This window comes from Marmota monax, unplaced genomic scaffold, assembly GCF_021218885.2.
Source record: "Marmota monax isolate L192 unplaced genomic scaffold, Marmota_monax_Labrador192_F-V1.1 WCK01_AAM20220418_F8-fsc00165, whole genome shotgun sequence".
Taxonomy (NCBI): domain Eukaryota; kingdom Metazoa; phylum Chordata; class Mammalia; order Rodentia; family Sciuridae; genus Marmota; species Marmota monax.
In genome coordinates this window covers 470365-493634 of record NW_026693851.1, presented here as the reverse complement: position 1 = coordinate 493634, position 23270 = coordinate 470365, and the positions used below count along the sequence as shown (strand labels likewise).

Here is a 23270-nt window from a genome sequence, read left to right as displayed (position 1 = left end):
TCTCAGTAGTGGGTAACATATTTTGCTGAATTCTGCCAAACAAGGGTCTTAATAGGGCATGGGCAAAGCAAATAAAGGAGAGTTAAGGATTGAAATATTTTAAATATTAATAATTAATTCAGACATGGTAATGTATTTTCTGTAAAAAAAAAAAAAATCAACGTTTAGTAACTTACTAGTGTTTTATCTCCAAAGAGCTTAGTGCACTGGCAAAGTATTTGGATAATAGTGGAGAGCCATGGACAGCAGATACCTAAAACACCCAAGCCTTGTAGATCCCAAGATAACAACGGCCTTAACTGATCACTCCCTTTGCTAGAGGTTCAGCAAGAGCTTGCAGCAAGAGCTTGCCTGCTGTACTTCCAATGCCAAGCAGCAAACTTAAGGAGCCAAAGAGGAGTCTCCAGGGGGAAACAAGAACAGAGAAGAGAGAAAAGAACATATTTAATCAAAGTCTTGACTAAAAGTCATCCTGGAAAGGAATGGGGTGGCTCAGGCCCCTTTAGGCTAGGACGGTGATGGAATGCTTTGGCTTGGACTTATGGCAAAGCTACCTGGGGCAGAGGTCAGATTATCTAGAAATGAGAGATTCCCCTGTGCATGAGTCGGAAATCACTAGGGAATTTCCTGCTCTATAAGCTAAAGTTTACTCTCTGATTATAGGGAGGAAAATCTTTATAAAAGCACAATATAGGGAGATTTAATCACTTGAAATGAATCTTTTATACTTGTTTCTGCCTCAGGGCATAACGTTTCTGACATCAGGTATAAAGTGTATTTTTTACTAAAATGTATCCTATTGTCGATATTCTATTGATATAGCATCTTGAAAATTTTATTAAGGAAAAGGTAGGGGTTACCACCCTATTTTCACAGAGCTGCCAATTTATGATTTAGATTTTATAGTTTAAAATGAAATGGATTTTTAAAAAAATCCCACTTGTTCTTTGAAGTACCCTTAGCAACTGGCAAAGAGCAATAACAAGTTCTGCAAAGTTCAGAAAGATTTTGAAAACCTAGAAGAGCACTTCAGTGGCTAATTGCATAGACAGTTAAAGTGGAGCCTGGAGGGAGGTGACCCGCGGAAATGTACTTAGGACTGGGAATTAGAAAGAGAAGTCTAATCTGTTTTCCATAAAATTTGACTTCCCAACATTGCAAGTGATTTTGCAAGTTGGGGTGAAGATAGATATAACCTTTAGTTTGCCAAATTAAGCATTTGTCTTGATGTGTAAGTTCTCTCCAGCTCATGCTGTTTTGGGCTTGAACAGATGGTATACAGAGTAAAAGACATAGAGTTAGGAGGTGGAGCTTCTAAATCTAGGGTTAGGTTTAGGCCTCCACTACTCTAATGAAGCTGGATTATCTTCTCAGAAATTCTTAATAGAAAATCAGGTTCATAGAGGATATTAGGAATGATCAGGTTTCTTTTCTGAGCTTCAGATCTGTGGTTCATATGATTTTGACCCTCTCTGAAGTCAACAAATGGCTGATAAGAAAGCCTTGGTGCCAGATACATGCCAGGATGTTTTCTTCTGCAAGTCCCAGACAAACCTGCACCCAGGTGATTAAGATAAAAAGGAAATGTGTAGTTTCATGCAGTTAGAAGTCTAGGGGAAAGGTGGGGTTCCAGAAGGTATGTGACATCCTTTCCCCATCTTTGGCCTGCTCAGGCCTTAGTGTTGGCTTCATTTTAAATTATAACTGTTATGGTTTGGTTGTGAGGTGTCCCCCAAAAGCTCACATGTGAGACAATGCAAGAAAGGTTCAGAGGAGAAATTATTGTGTCACAAGAGCCTTAATAAAATCAGTGAATTAATCTATGATGGGATTAACTGGGTGGTGATTGGATGCAGGTGGGGAATGGCTAGAGGAAGTGGTTCATGGAGGCATGATTATGGGGTATATATTTGTATCTGGAGCATGGAGTCTCTCTCTGCTTCCTGATAACCAAGTGAGCTTCTTCCCTCTGCCATGCTCTTGCCTCATGTCAGTCACCCAGTGCCCCATGCCAGGGTAGGTGAGGACCAAGACCTGGGCAGGGTAGTATCATCAGTTGTGGATCAGACATCACCAGGTTGTGCATCCATCACTTACCCTGCTTTATGAGGAGATTCACTGGGAAAGAGTGAACATCACCTTGAGCCCCAAGGAATGGAGCCAGCCACTGTCGACTGAGACCTCTGAAACCATAAGTCCCTAAATAAACCTTTCCTCCTCTATGATTGTTCTGGTTGGGGGAATTTCAGTTGTAGTGGTGAAAAAAACTGACTAAAACAGTAACACTTAGGTCCATCACAAGACCCAAGCTTGTGCCACCTGTGCCCAAGTAAGACGGCATCATCTAGCATACAACCTTTTACTTTTCTCTTTGGAATATATGATACACACATCTACACACACTGCCTTTTTGTGTGTGTGTGTGTAAATTTTAGATCCCCCCTTTTTCTTTTGGTTGTCTCTCCTGACCAGAATGTAAGCCCCAGGGGACAGGATTCTTGCACATTTTGTCCTTTGTTCGCTGCTGTGTCTATAGTGCCTAGCCCTGTTTCTCTTCCACAGAAGTCACCAATGTTTGTGAGATGAATAAATGAGCTCTCTTCACATTGTGTTAGCAAGTATTTCATTGCCTATATCTTTAAGCTTCAAAGCTACATCTTCTATCTTTTTGAAGGTATTTTGGTTATAGGAAATACATTATGCCAATATGGCCAGCCATTTTTGGACATTAGTGTTTTATCCCATTCATCTACAGGTTTCATTTCATTCTCCAGCACTTTAATTTGTCAAATGGAAGCATTATTTTTTTTTTCTGGAAGAAATTTCTATCAGAAAATTGAGTTAGACTCTTATTTGAATTCCTCTTATAATCCATTTTTTCCTTCAAAATAAAGTGACAACTTAAAGCTAGAAGAAAATAAAATGTCCAACTTTAGATGTCCAACATGCAGTCGAGAGGAGATTGTCTTTTCTGGTGCCACTTACATATGAATACATTTCTGACAAACCTTCTCCTAAGATTTGTAGTAAATTATATTATTCATGCAACAACTAACAGGTAGCACTCAATGCTAACCTTTCATTAGGCGTATACATTTCCATTTCAGTTAATATAAGATCTGGTTGAGTTTTTCTAAAAAAAATAAAATAAAAAGAATTGTTTTTCCCCGTGATGACACCGTTATGTCACTGAGCTAGGATGGCAATCAGTAACCTGTTTTCTAGCCACTAGTATCTGTTCTGTAGGGTTGTCACTAGAGGAAAGAGATCACCTAGATTTATACAAAAGGATGTCCTTTTTTCCAACAGTGGTCTATTCTGTGTATTCCTGTAATACACAGATTCCATGAATCTTCTAGATGTTCACCTCTTGTTTCTAAATTTTTCTTCTTTTTTATACAAATAAAAAGTGTACTACATTAAAACCTGAATAATCGGGACCCAAACTTTGTCTCCAACTTTCTCCCAATTATTTTCCATCAGATATTTGATTTTTAGCCAAAACGAACTACATATTTCTCCATTTATGATTCATCCTTTCCCCACCCTCAAGTTCCTGGAGCTTAGTCTGTACCCTCTTTGTAGCATATCCACAGGTTCTTTCAAATAGCTCCTCTGCCACCCACACTACAAAGTTCTGTGCTTTGCTCCTGTTGGGCATTTCCTTTCCTTTCATTCCCTTGGTGTTTCCATTGTGCAGTTGCTGCACTCTGATGGACCTTGCACAACTGTTAAAGTCATTTGTGTGTCTTTTATCCCCTGCTTGAGTGTAGAAACTGTGCTTGAAGTGAAGATCTAGGTAAGACTATGCAATGCCATGCTGTGTGCCATTGTTGACTCTTTTCATGTTCTTATAGAGACTATCTTAATTTGCCTGAAGGAACTGACTTGCCATTTCTACCACACTAAGCAGCATCTCAGGTGCTAAGGGGTGTGGGATCTATTTATATATAGCATTAGTAGGAAAGCAGGATAAAAATACAAACATGTTTAGTCACCCAGTGCCCCATGCCAGAGTAGCTGAGGACCAGGACCTGGGCACAGTATGTGTGGCCAGTTGTGGATGTGATCAAAGTCATCACCAGATTGTGCCTTCGTCACTTGCCCTGCTTTATGAGGTTATTCACTGAGAAAGAATGAACATCACCTGAGCAATGCAGGTGGCACAGTAGTCCATGTTGGGGCCCAGCCTAGGTACAGACACCACTACCATTTCCCTCCTCTCTTTTCTTACCTTTGCCAGGAGCAGGTTGCTTTCTGATTAATCAATTTTCCTAAAGCTGTTCTATGTAAATGGACTAAGTGTGGGAGAACCTTGTTTCTTTTTGTCTTCTTTCCTTTTAAGACTCCATCAGAAGAGCTTTGGATGGCAAGGATACTGGTATTTTTTATTCAACTGCTTATTTTACTTAGAGAAGCAGGGCTTTTAATTATAATTATCAAAACAATTTTCTAGGCAGGTCATACAAAACAATCTGAAGTTGTTCTTGGATGTTTTTCTACTTCACAGCCAACCTACACGAAATATAATTTTTGCATATATTCCAGGAGGAGCAAATTATTGAAAAATATTCCAGCACTCCCTGTACTTTTCCATATCTTCTGAGGCTAGATCATCACCAACAGAACATAGGTGTTCAGTAAATGTTTCTTGAATGAATGAATAAGAAGTTTTTAAAGTAGATGCTTGCTTAAGAGAAGAAAATAAGGAATTTTTTAAAAAATTATTAATATTTTAACTCTACTTATAACAAAATAATAGATTAGGCAAAAATAAGCTAAATAATGCATATAAGTCAAAGCAAACTAGCCTTCTACCCACACTCATCCCCTGAGTTCTGTGACATTGTGCACAATTGACCTCTATTTATAGCTTCTGGACAGTGCCCTCTGCTTCCTTCCATGCATACAATCACATACAGTTCTCAAGGTGGTTTCCCTACTAACAAATTTCAGATATGCTCTGGTGTTAGTACTTATAGAATTTTTGCATGCTTTCAAATGTCTATAAAATTTTTTTGCTATATAATTGTGCCATGTTTTATTTAACCAGAACATAATGAATGATAGTTCAGATTGTTTTTAGGTTTTCACCATTTGTGAGGAACTTTAAAGTGAATCTTCTTAGTAGTGTATCCGCAAGGATGAATTTCCAGGAGGAAATGCTGCTTCAGAGGCTGGGAGAAATATTTTAATTTTTAATAGACATTGACCAATCTCTCTTCCCTCCCCAGTAACACTCTGACATCATAAAGGGCACTCATGAGTATATTTATTTCCTCAAATTCTTGCCACTTTTATGTATTATTTGAGCTAATTTACGCTTAGTTTCATGTGTTGAGTCTTCTCTCTGAGGATTGCTCTGCTGCCCATTGTTCCGTGTGTGTGTGTGTGTGTGTGTCTGTCTGTCTGTCTGTCTGTCTTAGTGGACATGTCAGGTCATCAGCAGCTTATTTGGCCAAATGCTACAGTTTTGCAATTTGAAGCCTGGCAGAATGGCTTGGGAATCAGAGGCCTGCTCCTGGCCCTCGTCAGTGTTGACTCTTTGTTGGTGTCTTAAGTCCATTTTGTTCCTTATTCCTCATTTTCTTAGGGGGTTAATACTGGAAATTTAATGTCTACTCAATTTTTCAGCCTGTAAGAATGATTTGGAGGACCAGAGGGCTAGAGAAGGAAAGAGACATTTTAAATTGTATAATTTTTGACATTCTTTCTAGGTCAAGAAAAATACTTCAGTTGGACCAAGTGGCCTTCAGTGTCTGTTGAGATCTGTCATTCTGCGAATCTGTAATCAAAGTGACATGATTTAAAAAGAAAGATGGAAAAAGAAGGAAGGGAGGAAGGGAGGAAGGTAGGAAGAAAGGACAATTGTGTGTGCTAGTAACACTAAGGATTCCCATTATGAGACTCATGAAGCTGACTTGGGAGAGTCACTGGGACTTTGAGAAAAAGCATGTGAAATGGTTATAACCTTATTTCTGCCCCCTTTTTCTTTGGCAGAAACCAGGGCCATCTTGTAATTGCTTCTCCCATGTTCTCCTTCTTGTCCCTTTTCTTACCATGCTTATTGACCTGTGGGACACATCAAACCCACTTTGAGTTGACTGCTTCCAGCTTCCTCATCATTGTTACTGCCACCCAAGTGAGGGTGAGGACCTGGGCGGTGGTGCTTTGTAGGAGGCCAGTTGTGTAGCCACGGCCATATGACTTTACACATACCAGGGTTCCTGGGATGGCAAGGATTCTGTTTTTTCTAGGAAAACCAGAGTTGTACATCTTACATGAAATCCTCTGATCTTTAAATACTTAATTTAAAAAATTGCAACATTGCAACATTCCAAACAATCCAAGTCTCTGTATTGGTTTTATTTGGTTCTACTGTAAATCCTTGTATGGTTAGAACAACTTCCTTTTCTCATGAATGCTGCCTTCTTGTTTATAAGTTCATCTTATGCTGAATACAATATTATGATGCAATTTTAGTTTCTCACATGAGTTTTTAGAAATAAATGATACTTTCAAAGCAATTTTACCATCTCTTCATAATTTGAAATTTGAGTGGAAATAAAATAATGCATTTTTAGTTACAGCATTAGTATGCAGCATTCCACCCACTTATGAAAGAAGAACTAATGGCATCCTATAGGTTGTCCCTTTGTTTCTTTTAAAAAAAAATCAGTGAACTATATAGCTGCAATGTGTTTGTTAGTTAATATGAAAATGAGAACAGATTTAGTCTGATCACCATATCCAGGCTGAACTGAGCACATTGTAGTTTGATAACCAATGTACAGTGGAGCGTAACTCTAGGAACTGTGCTTCTTGCAGTGATTTATGAATGGTCATTTAAGGGTTTTATTTTTCTCATTTGTGCCTGCATTATTCAACCAGCATTGAATAGTCATCTTTTATAAACTCAGCACTGTATTGAGAGCTGTGGGCAGAGCAGCAGTGAGTGCAGACAATGAGTGAGCCAGGATGCAGACAGGTGGAACCCAGCCATCAGGTAGTCATAATGGTGTGAGGGGCAGTGCTCACTAAAATTTGGAGTCAGGAAAGACTTTCAAAGGCAAAGGTAGCTAAGTTAAGATCTGAATTGGTGAGGCCCAGACACTCTGCAAGAGTGGACGAAACAACAGGAGTCTGAGAGGCCTTGGAGTTGGAAAGCTGATGTTCAAAGTGTGGCAGGGCTGGGCAGCTGCAGGAGGACTCACCAAGGGCCTATTGTGCAGGTCCTTGGAAGCCCTGGTAACGTGCTGTTAAAAGGCTTCAAGAAAAGAAGTGACTTGATCAGATAAAGACAATTTTTTAAAAGCCTATTTGAATAGCAATTTTCCCCTTCATATTTCTGTGCTTTTAAACCTGCTGCAAGTGTACACTTTGTGCAACAATCAAGATGTATCTCCTGTCTCTAATCTATTCAAGCTTCAGGGTTTTCTGCCTTCAATACCCAGGCAGATTTGAAGATGGAGGGAAGCCATGACCCACAGCAACAGCCTAAGAGCAAAGATCAGTAACCAAGGGAAAGGGAGAAGCAGAAAATGCTTAGTCCACTGACAAAAACAGAATTGTACTGTGTCAGGAGTCAGGAGGTCAGAGTTAGAGACCTGTGGCCAAATTTATATCTATTTTGCTGTCCTTAGATGTCAAATAAAAGGTTGGATGAGATGCTCTTGAAGGACACTCACCTTTACAATTCTGTGAGAATTATTTCAGTTGTGCATGATAAATTAGTCAAATTATGGATACATTTAATGCAATAAGATTATGTGTGTGTAATGTACACAAAACAAGATGACATTTTTTAGAAAGGGAAATGTGGGTCAATAGGAGGTTGAATATATTTGAGAAGGTGATGGAAATGCTAATAGTAGGTGGATGTTTGCAATATTTCTCAGGAGCTGCCTGTCTTGTATGCCAGGGCAGGTTAGGTGAGCCGGAGCTGTGTCAATACCAGTCTTGGATGCACCTTGCAGAGACACTGAGGAATATATGATCATATTACCTCTTTCCCCAGTTCTTCTGGTTGACTTTTTTTTTTTTTGCTATTGTCATTTTCTAGAATAGCTTTTTAAAAAAATTACCATGACAAATATGAAGTTACCTTGTTAATTTGGAAATGGGATATATATGCAATGTACAACTTGTCTCTTACTTTACTTGTATAGTTATCCTGGTAAACCATACTTCCAAATGTTTTGTTTTAAGTAATAGTACAATACTTTCAGGAAATGTAGCACTTCCAAGGTATTGTCAGTTTCTTAACAAATACACGTTGACCTTAGAGGAGAAAATAGGAGACTCTAATGAAATCATTTAAAGTTATTATTGTTGTAGTATCAAAAAGATTTACAAAATTCTTAATTTTTAGAAAAGATTGGGAAAGAGAATCTCCCCAAATGCATTGAATAACATTTTGCCTATGTAACTTTACATAAATAATTTTATTTTTATCACTACAGGCTCTGTGTACTGAATACTTGGCATTCATTCACTCTACCCTTTATAGGTAAATTTGTTTTCCCATCTTGCTATTGTGTATTTGCAGAGGTAGATTAGTCCTCTTCAAATGCTGCATTCACTTGAGTAATGTGAAGTAGGAGAGAAATGAGGCCACTACTAGCCTGGGATTCTTCAGCCTTTTTCCAACACCTGGTTGGAAGGCCTGTCTTATCCCATCATTGCTTTCTGTGTGAAAATCTTGAACCTTTGCTTGTTGCTCATGTGTGCTAAGTACTATGTCATTCACTGTTGCTAGACGTAGAGGGAGGATGGGCATGGGTGGCGGGGGAACACAGTTGGGCTCAGCATGTTAGTGGCCTTGTTGTAGGTGACAGGGCTCTGTGGGGGTGAGATTAGCATGGGTTCCCACCATGCTCATGCTGCACAGAGGCAGCATGAAGGGTGTGGAGTCCTTGTCCATGCATAGGTACAGGTTACAAAGTGTTGCCATAGATAAGGTGGGGAAGAAGGTGGCATACCTGCCCCAAGATGAGCTGATTCTAAGGAACTGTCTCTAAGACTGCTGTTTCTACTGAATTATATGATAATTTGTAAATTTTTAGCCTGGATTTTGTTGCTCCATCAAATGAAGTAATGGTAAGTTTGAAATTTCAATTTATCCCCAACCAAAATTCATATTAATTTCTTATATTCCTTCACTTCTCTTTCCTCTGTGCTCATGATTCATTAACTGTGTGTCGAGACATAATGATTCTATTTCCCACAGCACTGGTTCTGAAACATTTTTGCAGCAAACTTTGATCTTTTCAAACTGTTGTAGATTTAAAAAGTCCATTTAATCATGAACTTATCAACATCTTATTATAAATCAAAAACTGTGAGCTAACATTATTTAAGTTATTACACTGAGCAGGAAGACTCTGCACACATAAAAATACTATCAAATTTTCAGAACAAATTATTCCCTCTGTTTTTTAGCTAAAAGCTGTCACCTTCAATGGTGTCTATCTCAATGGTGTAAGAGTGTGTGTGTGTGTGTGTGTGTGTGTGTGTGTGTGATAGAAAAGGTAAATGAATCTAGTAATCAATGATATGACTGCTTCTGTTGATTTTCTCATAGAACAGTGAGTAGATGGAAATGTACTTAAGTGTGTAAGCATGCATGCATGCACACACACACACACACACCCCACAAACATGCTACCCCCCCACACCAAAGCCATAGCATAGTGCCTTCAAAATTTAGGATACATAAATATTGAATAAAAAGGTTGGTCAATATAGAGAATATAAGCTTCACGGGAACAAGAATTTGTGTACATATTTCTCTTGCTTTATCCATAGTGACTGGCACATAGTAAATGTTAAACAAATATTCATTGGATGTTATTTGGGTCTTATATCTATATACTCATATTTGATAGGGTTGAGTTAAAACCCAGTGAATATGCATTAATATCAAGTGCATAAATTCATTTTGGTGTATGTGGTTGGAGGGCCACACTTTGAGAAGGAACACATGCGCCTGTCATGAAGTGAACAGTGTAAATCCTGATAATGTGGGAAGGGGAGCCTAAAGAGTCTGGAAACATGATGTAAGACTATCTCGTCTCGTGAAGGAGTCAGATATTGCTCCACCTCTTGATCAACTGTCCTTTGTGCGGGCCCTCAGGTGCTGGAATAAGTAGCCATGGCAAAGGAGGTATCTGATTTTACACTTACTTTAATTTGTATACAAGAATAATAGCTATCCATGTAATTTCATGTAAACAAAGGTTTAGTTCAGCTTATTCTGCTAGCAATACCAAACATGATATAAATGTTTATTATGATTATTTATTTATTTATTTTGCTACTGGGGATTAAACCCACTGAGCCACATCCCTAGCCCTTTTAATATATTTTTTAGAGACAGGGTCTCACTAAGTTGCTTAGGGCCTCACTAAGTTGAGAAGTCTGGCTTTGAACTCATGATCCTCCAGCTTCATCCTTCCAAGCTACCTGGATTCCAGGCATTCGCCACCATGCCTGGCTAAATGTTTATTCTTAGAACACATAAGGAGCTTGGTGCCAAGCCACATGGCCTTTTTTATTACATTGCAGTGTTCTTGCTAATTGGACTTGTAACCCATGTCTAATCAAGTTTAAAATAGTTAAAATGAAGCAAACCATCTAACTGCTTTTAAAGCTATCTTAAGTAGCTCAATAAAAATCAAGTCTTCTGTTTTCAAGTCTTCTAGAAACCTTCTGTTCCTAAATTTGTCTCTTTTCTGCTAAGTACAGTACCTGGAACGTAATCATCACCATTCTACCCATTGGTAGACATGTTTGATTTCTGTAGAAATTACTAATAAGATGTTTGCATTTGAAAAGAAACCCATGTACAACATTTATGTATTACTTGCATTTGCATGGATCTTTTGAGTAGCAAATAGGAACAAGACTAGGTAGATCAGGGAAAACCAGCTGATAAGTCATTTATAGATTGAACCAGCAGAATTGAAATGTTTTGCCCTGAGCAAATTTATTTTACTACAGTGTTGAGAGCCACAGCCAAAAAAGTCCCCCAATGAGCAGCTCCGTGGTCTGAAAGGGCAGGGAAACAGTCCAATGAGCATCACCGCAGAGGAGCCAATCAGCTACAGGGAAGTAACTGATTAGACAGGAACAATTTCAATATTTTGGATTAATGTGTGGAATGAGAGCACATTATAGTTTGACATGCCTAAGATAAAAAAAAATTCCATCAATACCCTAGTGAGGCAGGAATAGTTGAATAATGATTCATTATTGTGGGTTGTACAATAGTTACCTATTAATTGTGTAAAACATTGTATGTTCTTTATTTTATAGTGTTGTTCAGATTCTTTAGTCCTTCTATTTCTTTATTTTTTGATTTTTAAAAAAATAAATGACAGCAGAATATATTGCAATTCTTATTACACATATACAGCACAATTTTTCATATCTCTGGTTGTATATAAAGTATGTTGACACCAATTTATGTGTTCATACATGTACTTTGGATAATGATGTCCATCACATTCTACCTCCCTTGCTAACCCTCTGCCCCCTCCCTTTCCCTCCCACACCTCTGCCCTATCTAGAGTTCGTCTATTCCTCTCATGCTCCCCCTCTCTACCCCAGTATGAATCAGAGAAAACATTTGGCATTTTTTTTGGGGGGGGGGATTGACTAACTTCACTTAGCATTATCTTCTCCAATGCCATTCATGTACCTGCAAATGCCATGATTTTATTCTCTTTTATTGCTGAGTAAAATTCCATTTGTATGTATGCCACATTTTTTAATCCATTTATCTACTGAAAGATTGGTTCATCTATTTCTAATGAAGAAAAATTCCAGATACCTCCTTTTTATTATAAAAGTAATGTCTTTATCATAGACAAGCCAGATGATATAGATTTACATGTAGAAAATTAAATTGTTCCTGTGTCACTCCTCTCATATAACAATGGTGTGATGAGTAGATTCTTCTTAACTTTTTTTCTATTTATTCAGTTTTTGGCTCCTTGAATATTATCTGTGGTAAAACTACCAATGCATCTATGAAAAGCTAACATTGATTTGTGAACTCCACCAGATTGAAACAGATAACATTGTTGTGCCAGTGGATCCAGCCAGTCAAATTTTGGCAGTTCCATAAGCATAAGCTATATTGTTGGAGGAGTTTGTTCTTTGAAGTGACTTAGTAAGTGGTCATTGTGGTCAGGTTGAGGCTGAGATATCGAAATAGCCCCTGCTGACTTCTCTCTGATAGTAAAGAAGTGATGGATAAACAGATTATTGAAAGCAAGGGAGAATGGTCGAGGTTGTAATTTCCAAAACTAATTTTCAGTACTTTGATGTTAGGGAAATCAGAGTGGGGACAAACAGGAGGAATGAATATGCAGTGAAATTGATTTTTTTGGTTCATCTTCCACCAGAAAAACTTAATTAAAAAGCAAGTAAAAACAGCAGACTTTTCTTTTAATATTTATTTTTTAGTTGTAGTTGCGCACAATACCTTCGTTTTATTTATTTATTTTTACATGGTGTTGAGGATTGAACCTAGGGAAAGGTGAACACTCTACTGCAAAACAGCAGACTTTTTGATGCATAACAATTTATGTGATAGTAATAAAGTATTCCTAACCTCTTGTATTGCCTTTTCACATTTGGATGACATCTGGTGAACAGCGTGCCGTAACTCTAAATCCCGAGTGTGATTTAAATTGTTTTAGCTCTGTGTTTTGGACCAGCTATGACCTCTTTCCCCCAGTGATGCAGAGTTGACTTTTTGTATGTATGGGTGTACACAGGATAAAAAGTAAATCCTGGGTCAAAGACAGTGCCCTACTCTTCATTAGTGTAAGTCTCCTCGTCTCCCAGACACAAGCAAGCTGAAGGAAGCTGGCGTTTGCATTTTCCAGACACTGAAGCAGGAAGCAAGAGAGATGGGTAGTGTGCATTTATTATCCCTCCTTTCCTAGTAGGATGTCAAATGGTGATATTGAAAATCACCTTAAATATCAAAGCTTTTAAAAAATATTGTTGAGACTTTTTAGCTACTACACTGAGAACCTGATAAAATGAGCTTTCTCTGATTTTCCATATTAACTAAAAACATTTATTTTAATCAGGATGGGGTTGGATTTTAGATGAAATTCATCTCTTCCAAGTCCCAGTGGAAACTTAAGATGTTTATTCTCAGAGTGACAGACCACAGGGTGAATATGGCTCATGAGTGTATCTGAACCTTACTGCCAGCCAGAGGGAAGGCTCCCCGTGTCCATCTGTCCTCCTGGGACTTTGTCAAAGGCACAGTCACCTTGATGAATGGAATGTTTTCATTTTCTTATTGTTTTGATGTCATACCCCGAACATTATTGTTAAGATTTTTCACCCTCAGCCCTAATTACAAATCGTTTACATCATGTTCAATTGTACTGTTTTAATCCTCACTAGTGAAATTAATTTGAAATGTTGCCACATGTTTACCTCAAATTTGTGGGGAAAGCGTGTGTGCTGGAATTACCAACGCAAATGTTGCAGGATTTGGTTTGAATATAAATGATGAGAAGATAACATGTGGTGTATTTATGATTGCATTAGGATTACATGGAGTACTGTTTTGACAGTGTTTGACATGAAGAGGGACATACTGGCTCCGGAATTTGTCAGTGCTAATCAGTGGACAGACTTGGCATCCAGGAGGCTCCCTTGCCTTGGTGGCAGCAGGAACCATGGTATCTGGCACCTTGCTGTGACCAGTGGCTGCTGTGTTGTCAGCCTCAATGCCAGCCCTGTCTGTCACCTCCCCCAATGTTGGTAGATCATAGGCTGTTTTCTGCCCTTGAATGCCATTTTTCTGCCATCAGCTTTGGAATTAATGACTTTATCCTTTTCCAGCTATGAATCCATTATGTTAATCTCAGAAAAGAAGGGGCCATGCTTTTAAATTCAGATATTAGTGCTTATTTTACTGCCAATGTGTTTTAAAAGTTTGTATAAATGTATTCTTAAATATAAAATCTGTAATAATTTATACAATAGAATGAAAACATGGAGGCTTTGAAACTTCATGTAAAAGTGGTCAAAAATATACTACAAAAATAACATGACTTTTTTTCTATGATGCTAGACATTGTCAGGAAAAAATGTTTTTTTTCCCCCAAGATAAATGATGGCAGGAATTTGATGTTACTGAAATTGTAGGAAAATGCAGTGGCATATGATAGGTATGAAGACATTACTCTGAGAAATGAGAAACAATTTAAGTGTAAGTGGTTAGAGAAAAAAAGACAGTCATGGGGGAAATGGGAAAAAAAAATCTCAAGGTAAACAGTTTCCTATGTATGGATTTTGTAGTGAAGTGGAAGCTTCAGTTCCTTTTTGGAGTTCTTATGTGTAAAGATGGATGTTCACTGAGCTTGACAACCTACATAATAACATGAACAATGAAATTGGATAAAATTACAAATATTTCTTTGTTGTAACCTGCTACTCAGGAGATCCTTAATTTGTTTCACCTGTAAACTTTCCCCCTCTGCACAGGCAAGGTATTAAGCACTGTACCTGGCCATCATTTTCAAATACCCTGTTGTGGCTTGAAATAATGGTCTCTGTGGAAAGTTGGTCTCAGAAGAGTAGTTCAGAAATTGATATCCTTTTTAAAATGAGCCAATGTGAGGTCCTTCCCCAGATTAATATCTGATGCTAGCTGTTTAATAAAAGTTTAATTGTTTAAGGCTGATGGGCTATTTGAATAATTAATTGACAAGACTGTAAATTATTATTATGAACAATACTAAGCTCTATGGTAAGTGTATAGTAGCTGCTTTTTCAAAGTTCATGCACAGTGATGTTATTGTAATTTTTGTGATTATTTTCTCACTTGTATGCTATAGAGGTCAGCTAACAGAAATGTGTTGATAGTTTTACTAGAAGCTTTTAAATGTGCAAAACTAACTCATCCTTGGCAGAAGTATGTGGGATGAGGGAGAAGGCCTCCCCACACTATTTGGATTATACTTCTCTGGACTTCAAATTTGCATTGATGTTGCTGATTCAGTTTCAGAGAGAATACATTCTTGTCTTTTCATGTGTAAGTAGCCACACCAGCCAGTTGTATGCCGGATGGCCTTCTTTTGACCAATTTCATGCTTATAAAAATTTATCTTAGATTTCAAGATATAATATATTGTCCTGAAGCAGGTTTTCCTGGAGAAGACAACAGAATAGCAATAATAATAACAACATGCTGGAACTGAACAGTCTATATGCTTTATCTTTGCTTCTCTAGGGAGTCTCCAATGTATATGGTGATTGTATGTCTGAAATTCATGCAATTTGAGTGAGATATTAAGTATCCTAGATTTGCATTTCTTTTAATATATTACAAAATGTGGCAATTTACTTTTTGATTTTTTAATAGACTTTATTTTTTCAAACAATTTTAGGTTCAGTTAAAATTGAACAGAAAGTACAAAGAGTTCCCATGTAACTCATAGTCCCACATAAATTCATCACCTCCCCAACCATCACTCAGAGAGAGTGATACTTCTCCTTGGAGAGGAAATAATAGGATGGCACATTTCCTGCAATCACTGAGCTTATGGTGCTACATCACTGTCTCTCCAAGTCCATAGTCTGCACTAGGGTTCATTCTTGGTGTTGTAAATCTCTTTTTAAAGATATGTTATTGAGGTGTTGTTGAGTGTTTGTCACAGGATTGAGGTCTGATCAGGGCCACCAATGCCAGCAACTAGATTCTGAAGAAATAAATATTTGATGAATAAATGAATCATTAAAAGTTCTTGATAGGATAAGTTAAAAACATGTGCTTTGTTTTTCTCATTAGGTTGTTTAGATTTATAAGTAAAAACCAAAATCAAAGACATAGTGTTTTTAAAGTAATAAGAGGAAATTCCTATTCTTTGAATACCATAATACAATGGTTATTGCTATACACAGAAATAATTCTGATTATTTTTGTTTTTCTTATGAATTAAGAGGATATTTTCTAAAATTAATTCTTGTATTTATGAGTATCTCAGGTATTCTTACATTAATGTAATAAGGGTTTTGGTTATTTAAAAAGACAGGTTACTTGCTTTGCACAGTATTATGATTTACATATTTTCCCTTTTATAATTTTTTATGTAGAATTAGAAAAATGAAGACTAAATACACTACCCAAATTTAATAAGTAATGTCTTTAACCCCAAAGCTCAATTTTTAACAATATATTTGAGGGAGATATTTCAAAAGAAGAAGAAAAAAAATGTTCAATTATATTTTTTTGATATTGTTCATAGAAACTGAAATTTTTATCTGAAGGATTTTTTGTTCATTCATCTGGTTTTTTTAAAAAAAGCTGAGCAATATTAGAAAGAGCCTGATTATCAGGGTCAGGGTTGTCTCATTTCTTAATCAAAGGAATGGGAGAAGGAATGGGATTCAAGAGGCAGGACTAGGTTTTCCTTGCTCAAGTTGGGAAATTGTTAACACTACCAGCTGGAAGATTCCCAAATTAGGAACTCAATCCTCTAGATAAGTAGGATTTGAATAAAGTAGCCCACATCTACACAAAACTGCAATGAAGAATGAGACAATAGGAATCTATGCATTTTAGTTGATAAAAACTTCTTAAGGATCAACCATGAAATTAAAAAAAAACATAAATAGCACTGTAATATGAATTAATATTCTCATTTATCCTTTGAGGATTTTTTAAGCAAACAAACAAAAACCCACATGGAATTGGACATACAAAAGTTAAGCAGGGAAATGGTCAAAACCAAAATGAAATGAGTTAATTGAACTCTTGAGAAATATAGAAGACAAAATCAAATCAGAAATGAAAACTGAATCTTAAGGTGCTCATGGGAAAAACAAATGCAAATAATAGGTGACCCCACATATTAATATTTATATTGAATCCAAATAGCCTAAAAATATCTATTAAAACACAGAGATTGGTAGAATGAATTTTAAAAGATACTTGATCTGACTATATGCTGTCTGTAAAATGCTTACTTCAAATATAGTGAAATTGGTAGAATAATAGAAAAGGGCTCATAAAAGACACACAATGTAAACACTAATCAAAAGATAATTGGGGTTACTATCCTAACGTAAAACAGCAGATATAGAGCAAAAAATTTCCAAGAATGAAGAACAACATTGTTGATAAAGGGGTCTATTCGTAAAAAAGACAGCCATCTTAAATGTGAATCCAGTGTACAACAGAGCTTGAAAATGTAAAAAGGAAAGAACTAGAGAACTCAAAGCATAAACTGATAAGTCCAGCTGGCAACATCAATATTTCTCACTTCGTAATTGGTTGAACCCCACTATTCAGAAAAGCAGCAAGGATTTAGAGGAACTCAGTAGCATCATGAAACAACAGGATCTAGCTGCATTTATGGGACAATCCACCTAGCATCCGAATACTTATTTCATACACATGGAAAATATGCTAAGGTAAGCCACATCCTTAGTAAACAATCCTAAGTAAAACACACCTTGAAAATTTTAAAAAATTGAAATCAAACCAGCTACATTCTCTGAACATTATAGAACCTAACCAGAGATTAGTAACAAATGGCAGGTGATAAAATTGGTGGGTTTGATCTAAATGAAGACCTTTTTTCCATCCCATGATTCTGAATTTGGAACAGGGGAAAATAAATACCATTTATCTGACAATGGGCCAATGTGATAATGCAACATATTAGTTGATGGTTAGCCCTGAAAAATTGTCTCTCTGCCCTTTTTATTTTACAGCTTCTCTGTTAAAAGGACTAAAACATGCGAACATAGTGCTGCTTCATGACATCATCCATACCAAGGAGACCCTGACACTGGTCTTTGAATATGTGGTAAGAAAAATAAGAATTCAGACCTTTAAGATATGAACAACATTCCTATAGTTTTACCATAAGGTTTTGTTTTTTCATTGTCATATTGAAGTGAATATTTTATATGAGCATTGAGACATAATTTTGCATAAAATAGCAGCTCCATAAGATATCTTTGAATACAGTAAAAAATGTTACATTAAATATTTGTGTGATGTATCAACTATTTATAGTCTATTTGTTACTAGCATGCATTGTAATTTTTGTTTATGAAACAGGATTAAACAACAGGAAACTATCACTATCAAAGGAAATTCAAAGAGGAAATGTCTTTATTTGGGCTTATAACTTGGTTTCACAAAAGCATCCTTATGAAGGTTTTTAATTTTTTTTTTAAGGAAAGCTTGTTACTTACAATTTAGGTTTCAAAGTTTTCCCCCTCAGTTGGAATTTCAACTATTAATTAAGACATCCAATTTGCCTAGCACACAATGTAATGATCTTATTGTGTTGAGAGTATTACTGCTGGAAGACTTGGACTTGAACTCATAATTAATCTTTCTTCATTTCCCTTGGAAAAACATATGGTATTTGTGTAGCACTACTTCAGCATTTAACTGGAATCATGAACGTAACCATGATAATTAACATCCCAATTTTCACAGATGGATCTGAGAACATGTAATTTATAAGATACAAATGACATCAGTGTAGTTTATTGAGAAGAATAGCTATTGGTATTGTGAATATATTAAGATTCCATTTAGTAATTGCCACAATACTTTTTTAAAAAATTGAAATACTTTCCATTTTTCCTGATGAAATGTAAAAGAATGAATATTTGAAACATTTTTATCTTGGTAATGTCTGCCTGTGTCTGTTTGTCATTTTAAAATTGTTGTCTTATGAAGAAGCCATTCATCTTGTCTATTTACATATAAATGATAGATACATTTGAATAATATGGTAATGTGGCTACAAATACAGCTAGAGCTGAGCAGTTGCATATATTACATGCTACCAAGAATGGATGCAGATTCACACATCAATGCAAATATAATTTCTTTTGTTTAATCCATGATTTGGAGTCAATAATGTATTCAGCTGATTTAGACTTAGAACTTTTCATTTATGTTTTCCAGTATGTTTAGTTCACATCTCTCAATGAAATCTAAGTTTTTCTAACTATTCTAACTAACTTTCCACAGAAAGGATACTTTAAAATGTATTTATTACCTCCTTCAAATTGTACACTTAAAAGGAAAAAAAAATAGTTTGGGCATCAAAATCAATCACATTGATAGAGAAACTGACAGCAGTAATGTGAAAATATGTCCCCCGGATCTTAAAAGAAAACAAAATTTATTTGTGAGGGTAAAAACTGTGCCTGGTCAAAATGAATTTCATTTGGTGATTTTATATTTTGTGGAGATGCCAAAATAAGCGAAGAAATTCATTATGTTGCAGTATTTGCTGATTAGGACTGACTTTGAAATGCAATCATTTTTCTTTGTATGAGCGAGATTTTCCCTGATCCCAATTGTTGTACAGATATCTAGGTCTTCTTAAAACAGCCTCATAATAGCATGATGCATTGTTCTTCCAGTGTCATTTCATTCCTAACATCTCTTGTGGAAGTAAGAAATGCTGTTGCTCATCGTTTTAGAGAGTGAGACAAGAGATGCCACTCATGGCTTATGATGCCCCTGCCTCTTCATTTCTCCATTTCCTTCCCTTCCTGTTTCTTGCCTGTTCTTTTTGGCTTCCTTTTCCTGTTTTCTTTATCTCTATCTTTTTGCTCCTTCTAGTGAAGCACTGTTGGCTGCTATGCCTAAAATTGGTTAGTTTGTTTATTTTAAGTATTAGATGTTTCAGCGAGTCTCTGAAATCCAATTTTTGGGAAAAGAAGAACTTTGGGCTCTAGAGGATCTTGAGTTTTGCCAGGCAGGGTAGGGAAGGTGTAGACTCTTCAGCAATATTCGCCTGATTATGTGGCAGTTGTCTAGTACAAAAATAACTTCCCTGAGTAAGGCCCAAAGTTTTTATTTTCTATTTTACAATTGATTGTACTTTAGAAATATTTTATGTTTTAAAAAGAATTAAGGTTCTTATGTACTTTAATGAATGAATCAGATTGTTCTCCTCACAGTATTTAGCAGAGATAAACTCCACCTTTTCTTCTTCCATGTTTCATAGTGGAAGGTGGAAGTAATTTTAAACCATGAAATGCTTTGGAAATTGGAGCAGATCTCTCTCTCTCTCTCTCTCTCTCTCTCTCTCTCTCTCTCTCTCTCTTATTTTTTTTTACACTGCTGATTTATTTTGTTTTATTTTTTTCATTTTTAAAATTTTAATTTTCATATATGACAGCAGGAAACATTACAATTCATATTACACATATAGAGCACAATTTTTCATATCTCTGTTGTACACAAAGTACAGTCACACCATTCTTGTCTTCATACATGTACTTAGGGTAACGATGTCCATCTCATTCCACAGTCTTTCCTACCCCCATGCTCCCTCCCTTCTCTTCCCTTCCCTTTTCTCCTTTGCCCTATCTGGAGTTCATCTAATCTTCCCATGCTCTGACCCCCATGGTGAATCAGCATCCTTAAATCAGAGAAAACATTCAGCATTTGGTTTTTTGGGATTGGCTAACTTCACTTAGCATTATATTCTCCAACTCCATCCATTTACCTGCAAATGGTGCTGGAAAAACTGGAAACCCATATGCAACAAAATAAAATTAAACCCCTATCTCTCACCATATGGAAAACTCAACTCAAAGTGGATTAAGGATCTAGGAGTTAAACCAGAGATACTGCATCTATTAGAAGAAAAAGTAGGCCCAAAGCTCCATCATGTTGGATTAGGCCGCAGCTTCCTTAATAAGACTCCTATAGTGCAAGAATTAATATCAAGAATCAAAAATTGGGATGGATTCAAACTAAAAAGCATCTTCTCAGCAAAAGAATCAATCAGTGAGGTGAATAGAGAGCCTACAATTTGGGAACAAATTTTTACCCCTCACACATCAGATAGAGCACTAATCTCTAGGATATATAAAGAACTCAAAAATCTTAACACCTAAAAAAAAAAAAAACCCACAAATAACCCAATCAATAAATGGAGCAGATCTTAGTAGGGAGAGTGGGGTGGTGGTGAGGCACTGTGGTATTGGAATGATGGGTGGGAGAGACAGAATAGGGTGGAGTGAAATAATGTTTGGGAGGGTGACCACTGAACTGAAGAAAGTCAACAACTGTCATCTATTGGATTTTGTGCGGGGCACTGGGCTGAGGGCTTTTGTTCATGATGACACATGTTTTCCACAGCACATGGAGCTACGACTGTCACCAATTTATGAAGGAGAAACCTAAGGGTTAAGAGAGTCTTACAGTGTGTAAGCAAGATAGACCTGGGCTATTCTTAATTTGAATCCTAATTGGAATATATTTCCTATTGATTTTTATAGGTTAAATTAGAGGAGCCCTGGGTCACAAGAGGGAAAGAAAACTTCCCTCTTCTTTCCACAGCCTTCCCTTACTCTGTGTTACTCTGCATAATCCCAGTGGCTCAGGAGGCTGAGACAGGAGGATCATGAGTGGGTGCTAAGCAACTCAGTGAGACCCTGTCTGTAAATAAAATACAAAATAGAGCTTGGGGATGTGGTTCAGTGATTGAGTGCCCCTGAGTTCAATCGCCATTACCAAATAACAAAACAAAGTAAAACAAACAAACAAAAAAAAAAATAAGTTTAAACTTCTTTACAGTGTAGACAAGGCTTGCCACCTGGTCAAAAACCTAACCATTTAAACTATTATTTCAATTGCAAAATGTGTTTTAAATTTCCATAAAGGAGATTTCTAAATTACTGTATTGCCCCATAGGGGTGTACTTAATCATGTATACATACATGTAAAAATAGAACTTTGTAGTAAGTTCTAAAATCAGTATCCACTATTTTAATCTAAAATCTCACAAATTTAATGGTGCTATTACCATGTTCTAAAGTTGTTAAAATCAAATATTATTTTCTAATATTTACAAATGAAAATAACATCAAAATATTATTTTCTAAGTAATGTTGATTTTGTAGTTCCACATAATTCATATCACCTCTTTTTGAAGATAACAGGAGGGAAGATAACAACTTAAACAGTGTAGGAAAAATCAATACCTTGTGCCCAATAAACCCCAAATGTGAGGGAGAGCAAAATATTATAAGATCTATTAAGCACAATTGGATTTTTCCTTTTGGCTTCAGAATTAATTAAGTTTTCAAGGGCTTTCTGAGATACCTGTGCAATATGAGACTCACCAAGTGAAGGATTCTTATTTATGATGATGTACACACAGTATAAATACACTTATGTTCTTTGCTTTAAAAGAGAATTCAAATGCTAGCTCTTTTATGTTATTTCCATGAATGACATTTTAGGTTTTATAAAAGCCTTCTGAGAATCAGAATAACGAAATAAGTAATGAAAAATTAGTGATGTGGAAGAATACTCAAGGAAATGACTTCAGAGGTCATTATTAAAGTGATTCAGAGGGTAAGAGGATATTGTAAGCTCTCTCTTAAGTACTGTGAAAAGTTTCTGAAACACCCAGACATTTAGGTTCTTACACATTCTACAGTGTGTAGATATAACAATCTGTAGGCTTCAAGGTTGGGGACATGGTGGGCAGTGTGCCCCCAGGTTGCTCACATCTCTTGGGAGAGAAATCCAGAATATAGCTCAGAATTATTGACTGTAGAATGTATTTTCCTGTGAAAGTGTTAACAATTTCTACCACTAGTTAAACAGATTTAGTTTGTGTGCATATTTACATACACATAAATGTGTGTGTATGTATAGTATGGTTAAATATATAATATATGGAGTTTTTATGGATATATATAAGTTTTTTTCCCCAAAACAAATGAGTGCCGCATTATCCTATTTAACACCAGGCTGAGAACTTTGAGACTGATTCTTTATGTGGAAATGAGAATGTTAATAGTAAGCATGATTATGTATATGTTGCCATTAAGGTCACAAGTATTGTATTGTCTTAAATTACAAAAGAGCGAAGCATGTGGAGCATCATTTTTCATTACATATTTAACACCTACATATAAAAAGAAAAGCAAAATAGAATGGTGGTTACCAGGACAGGAGGGAAGAGGGGTAAATATGAAGTTGTTCATTTGGTATCAAGTATCAGTTTTACAGCATGAATCAGTTTTAGAGATTACTGTGCAATATAGTACCTAAAGATAGCAATATGATATATTGTGGGCTTAAAAACTTGCTAAGAGGGTGGACCTTATGTTAAGTGTCCTTACCACCAAAATAAATAAATAAATAAATAAAAGAAAAGGGCTACAAGAAATGGAGGTGATAGATACACTTCTTATCTTGATTATCTTGCTCATGGTGATGGTATAAATGT

General features: G+C 36.3%; 1 protein-coding gene across 5 annotated transcripts in view; it reads left to right on the top strand.

The window, feature by feature from the left end:
• The window catches only part of Cdk14 (cyclin dependent kinase 14), a 599374-nt gene that overhangs the window by 237657 nt on the left and 338447 nt on the right, over nucleotides 1–23270 (top strand). For all 5 annotated transcript variants that reach the window (XM_058585022.1, XM_046462471.2, XM_058585024.1 and 2 more), the window contains one exon: nucleotides 17755–17849. In XM_058585022.1, coding sequence (XP_058441005.1) covers nucleotides 17755–17849 — 95 coding nt within the window. The remainder of the gene's footprint in view (nucleotides 1–17754; nucleotides 17850–23270) is intronic.